Source organism: Homarus americanus, unplaced genomic scaffold, assembly GCF_018991925.1.
Source record: "Homarus americanus isolate GMGI-L3 unplaced genomic scaffold, GMGI_Hamer_2.0 scaffold32583, whole genome shotgun sequence".
Taxonomy (NCBI): Eukaryota; Metazoa; Arthropoda; class Malacostraca; order Decapoda; family Nephropidae; genus Homarus; species Homarus americanus.
In genome coordinates, this window is record NW_024713129.1 from 40,238,062 (window position 1) to 40,249,676 (window position 11,615).

General features: G+C 44.1%; 1 protein-coding gene across 1 annotated transcript; it reads left to right on the forward strand.

Moving 5' to 3' along the window:
- Nucleotides 1-9,019: 9,019 nt before the first annotated feature.
- Nucleotides 9,020-9,753, forward strand: LOC121870984 (protein ZBED8-like). The gene is made up of 2 exons (XM_042372988.1): nt 9,020-9,397; nt 9,496-9,753. Exons 1-2 carry the CDS (start codon nt 9,020-9,022, stop codon nt 9,751-9,753), a joined length of 636 nt encoding a protein of 211 aa, XP_042228922.1.
- The last annotated feature ends 1,862 nt before the right edge of the window (nt 9,754-11,615 follow it).

The window sequence follows — 11,615 nt, forward strand, 5'->3', positions numbered from 1 at the left end:
CATCACCAACACCACCCGTCACCAACACCACCTGTCACCAACACCATCTTTACCAGCATTACCTGTCACCACACAACATCACTCCGTCACCAACATTACTCCGTCACCAACACTACCGTCACCAACACTTCCTGTCACCAACACCAACCGTCACCAACGCTACCTGTCACCAACACTACCTGTCACCAACATTACCCGTCACCAACGCCACCTCACCAACACCAATTCGTCGCCAACACACCTTGTCAACAACACTACCTGTCACCAACACTACCTGTCACCAACAGTACCTGTCATCAAACCACCTGTCACCAACACTACCTGTCACCAACAACAACCCACTCACAACCCGTCACCAACAACCCACTCAAGGTCCTGTCACCAACACTTCCTGTCACCAACACTACCTGTCACCAACACCAACTGTCATCAACACTACCTGTCACCAAAAAAACCAGTCACCACATGTCACCAACACTACCTGTCACCAAGACCACCTAACACCAACATTAACGATCACCAACAATACCTACCACCAACACTACCTGTCACCAACACTATCTATCACCAACACTACTTGTCACAAACACTACCTGTTACCAACACCAACTGTCACCAACACGAACTGTCACCAATACCAACTGTCACCAACACTACCTGTCACCAACACAACCTGTAAGCAACACTAACTGTCATCAAAACTACCTGTCACCAACACTACCTGTCACCAACACCACCTGTCATCAACATTACCTGCCACCATCAACACCAGTCACAACCTGTCACATACTGTATACTACCTGTCACCAACACTACCTGTCACCATCTGTCACATACTGTATACTACCTGTCACCAACACTACCTGTCATCAAAACTACCTGTCACCAACACTACCTGTCACCAATGCTACCTGTCACCACCTGTCGCAAACTGTATTCTATCCTCTCACCAACACTACCTGTCACCACCTGTCACATACTGTATTCTACCATATCCCAACAACACCAGTCACCAACAGTAACTGTTACCAACACAACTAACCCTACCTGTCACCAACACTACCTGTCACCAACACTACCTGTCACCAACACTACCTGTCACCAACGCTACCTGTCACCAACACTACCTGTCACCAACACTACCTGTCACCAACACAAACTGTCACCAACACTACCTGTCACCAACACCAACTGTCACCAACACTACCTGTCACCACCTGTCACATACTGTATTCTACCCTGTCCCAACAACACCAGTCACCAACAGTAATTGTTACCAACACAACTAACCCTACCTGTCACCAACACTACCTGTCACCAAAACTACCTGTCACCAACACTAGGTATCAGCAACGATACCTATCACCAACACCACCTGTCACGAACACCATTTGTCACCAACACTACCTGTCACCAACACTATATATCACCAACACTACTTGTCACCAACACCAAATGTCACCAACACACCTGTCACCAACAACACAACTGTCACCAACACTACCTGTCATCAACACCATTGTCACCAACACTACCTGTCACCAACAACTCCACCTACAACCTGTCACCAACAACACCAGTCACCACCCGTCACCAACACTACCTGTCAACAAAACAACCTGTCACCAACACTAGGTATTACCAACGGTACCTATCACCAACACCACCTGTCACCAACACCACTTGTCTCCAACACTACCTGTCACCAACACTATCTGTCACAAACACTACCTTTCACCAACACCAACTGTCACCAATCTACCTGTCACCAACACCAACTGTCACCAACACCAACTGTCACCAACACTACCTGTCAACATCACCAACTGCCACCAACACTACCTGTCACCAACAACACCATTCACCACCTGCCACCATTGCCACCTTTCACCAACAATAAACGATCACCAACACTACTTGTCACCAACACCAACTGTTACCAACCCTAACTGTCACCAACACTACCTGTCACCAACATTGCCCTCACCAACAACACCAGTCACCACCTGCCACATACTGTATACCACCTGTCACCAACACTACCTCGTCAACAACACCAACTGTCACCAACACTACCTGTCACCAACAGGACCTGTTACCAACTGTACCTGTTACCAACGTTACCTGTCGCCAACACTACCTGTCACCAACACTACCTGTCACCCACACCAACTGTCACCAACACCAACTGTCACCAACACTACCTTGTCACCAACACCACCTGTCACGAAGACTACCTGTCACCAACACAAACTGTCACCAACACTACCTGTCACCAACACCAACTAACACCAACACTAACGATCACCAACACTACCTGTCACCAACACGAACTGTTACCAACACTACCTGTCACCAACAACACCAGTCACCACCTGTCACCATTGCTACCTGTCACCAACACCAACTAACACCAACACTAACGATCACCAACACTACCTGTCACCAACACCAACTGTTACCAACACTAACTGTCACCAACACTACCTGTCATCAACACTACCTGTCACCAACATTACCTGTCACCAACAACACCAGTCACTCTGGCCAGCATACTGTATACCACCTGTCACTCAATACCCGTCACCAACACCAACTGTCACCAACACTCCCGTCACCAACAGTACCTGTTACCAACAGGCCTGTTACTAACGTTAACTGTCGCCAACATCATCTAAGGTCACCAGCCAACACTACCTGTCACCAACACCAACTGTCACCAACGCTACCTGACACCAACACTACCTGTCATCAACACTACCTGTCACCAACGCTACCTGTCACCAACACTACCTGTCACCAACACAGCCTGTCACCAACACAACCTGTCAACAACACTACCTGTCACCAACACTACAGGTCACCAACACTACCTTGTCACCAATTACCTGTCACCAACACTACCTGTCACCAACACTACCCGTCACCAACACTACCCATCACCAACACTACCTGTCACCAACACAACCTGTCACCAACACTACCTGTCACCAACACTACCTGTCAACAACACTACCTGTCACCAACAATACCTGTCATCAACACCACCTGTCACCAACACTACCTGTCACCAACAACTTCACTAACAACCTGTCACCAACAACTCCACTCACAACCTGTCACCAACACTTCCTGTCACCAACACTACCTGTCACCAACACCAACTGTCATCAACACTACCTGTCACCATCAACACCAGTCACCACCTGTCACCAACAATACCTGTCACCAAGACCACCTAACACCAACACTAACGATCACCAACAATACCTAAACCAACACTACCTGTCACCAACACTACCTGTCACCAACACTACCTGTCACCAACACTACCTGTCACCAACACTACCTATCACCAACACCACCTGTCACCAACACCATCTTTTACCGACACTACCTGTCACCAACACTACCTGTCACCAACACTACCTGTCACCAACGCTACCTGTCACCAACACTACTTGTCACATAAGAACATAAGAACATAAGAAAGTGGGATACTGCAGGAGGCCGACTGGCCCATACAGGGCAGATCCCTTTCACACCCATCCCAGCACTTCAATGTGCCTATCCAACTTCGTCTTGAAGCTCCCTAGCGTCCCCGATCCTACTATAGCACTCGGTAGCCTATTCCACATATCCACAACTCTATTACCAAACCAGTGCTTGCCTATATCCTTTCTGAATCGGAATTTATCTAATTTAAAGCCATTTGTTCTTGTTATTTCGTTATTACTGAGCTTCAGAACATCTTCCATTTTACCCTTGTTAATCCCACTTACCCACTTGTACACCTCTATCATATCTCCCCTAACTCTACGCCTCTCTAATGAATGTAAGCCTAAGCTTTTCAATCTTTCTTCATATGGAAGGTTTCTAATATTATGGATCATTTTTGTCATTCTTCTTTGTACTCTCTCCAAAGAATCTATGTCCATTCTATAATAAGGACACCAGAACTGAACCGCATAATCCATGTGTGGCCTCACTAATGCTAGGTAAAGTTTCAAGATAACGTCAGCAGTTCTGTTACTCACAGACCTAGATATGAACCCAAGAATCCTGTTTGCCTTGTTGCGAACGCTAATACATTGTTTTCTAGGTTTCAAGTCGTTGCTAACAAATACACCTAGATCTTTTCACAAACTGAGTTTTCTATTTCCGTGTTACCTAGTTTATACTTAACGTTTGTATTCGTCTTCCCTATCTGTAGTACCTTGCATTTATCAGTATTAAAATTCATTTGCCAGTCTACTGACCACTCATGTAAGGTATCTAGATCTCTTTGAAGGTGTTCAAAGTCACTGTCTGAATTTATCACTCTCCCCATTTTGGTATCATCTGCAAATTTACTAATCCTACACAACCTGTCAACAACACTACCTGTCACCAACACTACCTGTCACCAACACTACCTGTCACCAACAATACCTGTCAGCAACACCACCTGTCACCAACACTACCTGTCACCATCAACTCCACTCACAACCCGTCACCAACAACTCTACTCACAACCTGTCACCATCAACTCCACTCACAACCTGTCACCAACACTTCCTGTCACCAACACTACCTGTCACCAACACTACCTGTCACCAACACCACCTCTCACTACCAGTGCCTATGACCAATACCGCCTGCCACCACCTGTCACCATCACTACCTGTCACCAACACCACTTCCCACCATCACCACCTCTCACCAACACCATTTGACACCACCTGTCACCAACACAACTATAACCTCACACCACCTGTCGCCAACACCATATGACACCAACTGTCACCGACACAACCTGTCACCAACACCAACTGCTACCAACACCACCTACCACTTGTCTCCACCTGTTACCAACACCACCAATAACCAGCATCACTTGTCACCACCTTTCACTAACACCACTTGTCACCACCTGTCACCAACACAACCTGTCACACAGTTTTCCCTCAGGGTGTGTGTGGGCAGGGCTGTGTGCGTGGACCACCTGTGATCTTTTTAAGTTTACGGTGGTACACATTGGGATTTGAGGAGCAGGATTCTCACAGGGTGTTACTGAATATTAGGTGTTCTTCCTAACACTATCACTTAGAGCAGGGGTTCTTAACCTGGGGTCCATGGATGGGCTTCAGGGGGTCCGTGAAGGTCAGATAAAAATTTTACATTTATATTCACTATATTTTTATACTAAGTTGTTCTGTTTTTGTCAATATATACCAGATGTTATGTATGTATTTTTGGTTACTGAAGAAAACCAGTAAATCTGTAGGGTGGCATGGGATGCTACTGTACACGGTCAGGTAACATACAATCGTCATCGTCGTCAGGTTTTGACTTCTAGAATGGTTTCCCATTGAAAGAAATTAAAGAAAACGTACCCTGCCACTGCTTATAGCGCTGACCGCTAAGCATCTCTGGTGGGAGGACTCTTTAACCCTCTCTCACCATGAACGGTTACGAGTTTGACAACGTGGCGCGGATACGTCCGGATACGCCGACTTGCCCCAAGAAATTAAACCTCCTAGTTCTCAAGAAGTTCTTTGAAACTAATGGGATCATGGGGGTCACCAAGGTGGAACATCTGAAGCTCCATGGTGACATCAAGATCACCTTCGCCGAGAAGGGTATGCCCGTACAGCTCGCGGAGATCCCAGACGTCAACGGCATTCCATTAAAAATGATTGCCTACAAGCGGGACAACGTGAAGCTGGGAGTAATCTCCCACGCCGAAGTTGCCCAAGTGGACCAAGCAGAGCTCAGTGAGCTCCTCAAGGGACAACTCCAAGATGTCAAGAAGCTGTCCGACACCACTGCCCTCATCGGACACCATGCAACCTTACCCAAGGAGGCTCAACTGGCGTGGGTAACTGTGCCAGTCAAGCCCTACTGCAGACCGAAACGCTGCTACAAATGCCAGCACTACGGTGACACAGCCAACAAGTGTGAGGCGCAGGAGGACACCTGCTCCCTGTGCAGCAGCCCCGGACACCGATACACTGTCTGCCCCAACACAGTGAAAAAATGCGCTGCCTGTGGCGGCCCACATTCCTCCGCCGATCGGACCTGCCCCAAATGGAAGGAGGAATGCACGATAGCCAAGGCTCGACTCGACAAGAAACTGAGCTACAAAGAGGCCCTCCTTGCTGTACGCTCCCAAGACAAGAAAAAAACAGAAGAAAAGAAGAATCAAGAAAATAATACCCAAGAAAAGACACACGTCACAAAGAATCAAGAACACCCCGAGGAGCTGAAGCCCAGGTGGTCAACCTCACCGTCTCCGACTTCTTCCACACCTATGAAGACCTAAGACACGAGGAAGACGAAGAACAAGACCCAAACACGAATGAATGGACACTTCAAGAGAGCAAGAGGAGGAGGAGAGAAAGAAGAAAATCAACTTCAAGCTAACAAGAATACCAAGACATTTCCTCCAAACAAGAAAACAACACACACAATCAAGCCGATCGCATCTAGAGAAAAGCAAATTAATCTACGACTCGCAACATGGGTTTACAAAGGGAAAATCTTGTCTAACAAGTCTGATGACGTTTTTTAGGAAAGTCTTCGAGGTAGTAGATAATACGAAAATTACGATGTTATTTACTTAGACTTTAGCAAAGCATTTGACAGAGTACCGCATCAGAGGCTTCTGAGAAAAATTAAGGCTCATGGTATGGAGGGGAAAGTCTTAAATTGGATAAAATCATGGCTCACCGATAGAACGCAGAGGGTCAACGTAGATGGTGTTAAGTCTGAGTGGGGCCGTGTAACCAGTGGGGTTCCCCAGGGGTCAGTACTAGGCCCACTCTTGTTCATAATCTACATAAACGATCTAGATACTGGGATCAGCAGTGACATATGCAAGTTTGCAGATGACACCAAAATAGGGCGGCAGATTAATTTAGGGCAGGATGCAAATGCATTACAGGAGGATCTAAATAAACTGCAGGGGTGGTCTGAAAAATGGCAAATGAAATTCAACAACAGCAAGTGCAGCGTACTTAATATTGGAAGAACAAATACTTATAATGTATACAGCCTTAACAACATCAACCTAGAGAAGTCGACTTGTGAAAGAGACCTAGGGGTACTTGTAAGCCCGGACCTACGGCCTAGAAAACAGTGCGTTAATGTTCGAAATAAGGCAAACAGAGTATTGGATTTTATATCTAGAAGTGTAAGTAACAAGAGTGCAGAGGTTTTATTGCAACTATATCTTGCGCTAGTCAGGCCGCACCTCGATTATGCGGTTCAGTTCTGGTGCCCCTATTATAGAATGGATATAAATTCACTAGAGTCAGTGCAGCGAAGAATGACAAAAATGATTCCGGGACTTAGAAACCTTCCATATCAGGATAGGTTAAAGAAACTTAACTTGCATTCCCTAGAAAGACGAAGAGTGCGGGGAGATATGATAGAAGTATTTAAGTGGGTGAAAGGAATCAATAAAGGGGATATAGATAAAGTTCTTATAATATCCTAGCAGGATAGGACTCGGAGCAACGGATTCAAGTTGGTTAAGTTTAGGTTTAAGAGGGAGATAGGAAGAAACTGTTTCACAAATAGCGTGGTGGACGAGTGGAACAAGCTTAGCAACTTTGTAGTAAGTGCGGGAACTCTGGAAAGTTTCAAAAGGAGGCTAGATAGATTCAGGTAGTAACTCTCGACAGGAGCTGCCATGCACAAGCCAACCGGCCTATTGCAGACTCCTTATTTTCTTATGTTCTTATGTTCTTACTGGGGACTGACGTGACTGTTCCCAGGTGACCTCACCTCGGTACCTTCTTAACCCCTGATAATCGGCCAACCGAAAGTTTGGGAATCTGACAATATTGTCATTGTTTTTCGTTTCCCAATTTAGGGGGAACCTGAATTCTCTGTGATCACTGTTACCTAGTTCTTCCCCTACTGTGATATCTCTGATAATATTTTCTTTATTTGTTAATACTAGGTTTAATATATTGTCACCTCTAGTAGGTTCTGTAATTAGTTGTTTCAAAAATTTTTCCTGTACTGCGTCTAGGATGTCTTCAGATTCATAGTCACCTACAATGTTGTCCCAGTCAATATTTCCGAAGTTGAAATCCCCCATAATGCATAGGTTGTTATATTTTGCTGCCCTACTCATTTCCTGCCATATGAGCTGAGCTGCTTCTTTGCCAAGACTTGGGGGCCTGTAAATCACTCCCATAATTAGTTTTTCTCTTCCTTCCGTGATTTCTACCCATACAGACTCGGTTCCTATTTCACCCTTTATTGAATTATTAATACAATATTTTAATGTATCCTTGACGAAGAGTGCGACCCCTCCCCCCTTCCTACCTTCCCTGTCCTTTTGAAAAAGGTTGTACCCTTCTATGTGGTACTCTTATAAAAAAATTTTGCTCTCCAGATTCATCCAAGTTTCGGTGATTGCTATGACGTCTACATTCTCGGTACATACAACCGCTCTCAGCAAGTCTATTTTATTTCTAACGCTCCTACTGTTTGTATAGTATACATTTAAACCTACCCTTCCCTGGTCCTGTTTTACCCCTTGTCCTGAGTAACCAAATTTACTTCTCAGGACCAGCTTGTTTTAAGTCCCACTTACCCACTTGGTGCGCTGTATTTATTTGCTTTATCCATTATTTACAACTAGTCTGTTATTATTTATTGGTCAAAGTTAGGGACTGGGTGCACGTAGTTAAGGTAAGGATGCATAAATAGAGAGAGAATGGATAAAGTTAGGGTCTGGGTGCGTCAGTAGGGTAGGGAAACACGAAGTCATCAGTCAGTATCATTCATATATTTTCTGAGGGGATCCTTGAGAAATCCGTAATAATGCTACTGAAAATAGGGTTATCTGTCTGTCTGTGAAGGTTTGTCCGTCAGTCGGTCTGTGTGTCTGCCTGTCTATCTGCCGATCTGTCTTTCTGTCGGTCCATCTGTCATGCTTATTAATTTGTGTTCATTAGATACTGCTTTCCATATAAATTACATAACATTTTTTTTTATTTTGCAGGCCTAGCTCAATTTGGAAATGTCAAAGAAAAGGAAGTACAACGAAGCTTACTTATCCTTTGGTTTTACTTTCATCGCTGAACGTGATGGGACACAAAAGCCGCAGTGTTTCATGTGCGGCAAGGTTCTTGCCAATGGAAGCATGAAGCCAACAAAGCTAAAGGAGCACCTCACGTGTGTCCATCCTGAAAATGCATCGGACAGTGTTGATCTATTTCGTGCAAAGAAGGCTCGATTTGAGAAAGCTGGAACTTTACCAAAACTTGAATTTACCCCAACACAAAAGCCTTGTCCTGAAGCATCCTACAAGGTTGCTTATCGCATTGCCAAGCAAGAGAAGCCACATACGATTGGAGAGACCTTGGTAAAGCCATGTGCCCTGGAAATGGTGGAGCTGGTTTGTGGCTTGGAACAGAGGAAGAAAATTCAGCAGTGCGTTTGTCAAATGGCGTCAACCACTCTAGAATTGTTGACATTTCTTCTAATATTCTGAAGCAAGTAATGGAAGAATTGGCAGCTACGCCATTTCCGTTCAGCATGCAACTAGATGAAACTACTGACGTCTCTCAGTGCAGCCAGCTCCTGGTTTTCGTCCGTTATATGCATGCTGATGCCATCAAAGAAGAATTCCTATTTTGTGAGCCCCTTTTGGAAACTACAAAGGCCATCGACATCTTGGAAATGGTGAATAGTTTCTTTGCCAAGCAAAACTTCGACTGGAAGAAAAATCTTGGTACGCTGTGCACAGACTGAGCACCTGCGATGCTTGGCAACACATCTGGTTTTGCTGCTTTGGTGAAGAAATAGGCTTCTCAGGTCATCGTGACCCATTGTTTTCTACATCGGCATGCATTGGCGTCAAAGACTCTGCCAGCAATTCTGAAAGAAGTCTTGTCTACTGGCGTGAAAGTCGTCAACTTCATCAGAGCCAGGGCTGTGAACCATCGCGTTTTCAAGAGGTTTTGTCAATAAATGGGAGCAGAATATCAAGTTCTTCTCTACCACACAGAAGTTCGCTGGCTTTTCAGAGGACAAATCTTGAAGCGCTTGATTGAACTTCGAGGAGAAGTTTCACTTTTTTTGAGAGAAAAAGAAAGCCCACTCTCAGAACAGTTTGACAGTGAGGAGTTCATTCATGGCCTGGCCTACTTGGCGGATATTTTTGGCCACATGAATGAGGTGAATCTTGCGATTCAAGGCCCTGGAGTCACCATTATGGATGCTGCTGAAAGACTGCAAGCTTTTCTGGCCAAGCTGCCACTGTGCAAGAGGAGGTTGGAGGCAGACAACAATGCAAACTTTCCAATGTTAGAGGAAGTGCTTCTGCAGGATGGAATCGAGAGTGACAAGGCCCTGTCAATTTCTCTACAGGTAGAATTCTGAAGACATCTGGATACTCTGCAGAACTCTTTCAAAGGTTACTTCTGCTCAGGTGACCTTAAAGTTGAAACATGGATTCGTAATCCTTCCCTTGCCGACATAGACTGTATCAGTGATGAAGACCTTGCCAAAGATGTCCTCATTGACCTGAAGAAAAGGAAATGTTTCATAATGAATTCAACTCGAAGAGCCTTGGAGAATTTTGGTGTGCGTTGACACAAGCCTACCCTTGTCTGGTAAAGCGAGCTATGGGTGCTCTGATTCCGTTTGCTACTACATACCTTTGTGAGTCAGGGTTTTCAGCACTTGTTTCTATCAAAACGAAAAGTCGAAATCGATTGGATGTCAAAGATGACATGAGTGTTACCTTGTCAAAGACCACTCCACAGTTTCATCTTCTTATTCAAGCCAAACAACAACAACCTTCTCATTGAAATGAACTTTTGAGCAGAATTAAAGTTTTGTTTTGTTTAATTTGCACAAGATGATTGTATTTCATCTTTGTATGGAGTGGCCATTAATTTTTGCATAAAAATGTGTGAAACATAATTCTTTGTTAAGATTGTTTACTTTATTCATAATTTGTGTATGTCATACACTGTATGAGGCAATGAATTTTCAATAAAATAAAGTATATTCATTTCATGCAAAGTTGTGCTTATGTGCATTTTTCTAGGGAGGGCGTCCATAGCTTTCACCAGATTCTCAAAGGGGTCCGTGACTCAAAAAAGGTTAAGAATCACTGCTTTAAATAATATCTTAAAAAATATCTACTGTCTAAGTAATAATATTTCTAGTAAAACCTACTTTATTTATAGTACCTGCTTTTATTGTACCATCAAAACCGTTTTATCGGAAATTATCATGTCAATAGATAAGAAATTACCATTGCAATAAACATAATTGCCATCTAGACATAATCCTGACAGCTCTGTCCTCTTGTTCAACCTTATTACTGTTTAACCCATGTTGTACTGCTCCCCCATTATACTTATGTTTTTCAATTCCACTGTATTTTATGTATATATAAAAAAAAACTAAAAAAATAATAATAAATAAATAAAATAAATAAATATTAAAGTGATAACCTAGGTAACATTATGAGATGTTCTTATTACCACCATGCTATTGTACTACTTCAGATGATACCAAATGTTACATAATACTTCCTTGAGATATATGTATATAGTATATAACAGGTGCCTAAAAGAGAGCTCAGGCTCTCAACTGGCTCA

Coding starts and splice junctions, on each gene's coding strand:
- LOC121870984 (XM_042372988.1), top strand. CDS start 9,020: ATGTCAAAGAAAAGGAAGTACAACGAAGCTTACTTATCCTTTGGTTTT. Junction 9,398..9,495: donor CCCTGGAAATGGTGGAGCTG/GTTTGTGGCTTG, acceptor AATATTCTGAAG/CAAGTAATGGAAGAATTGGC.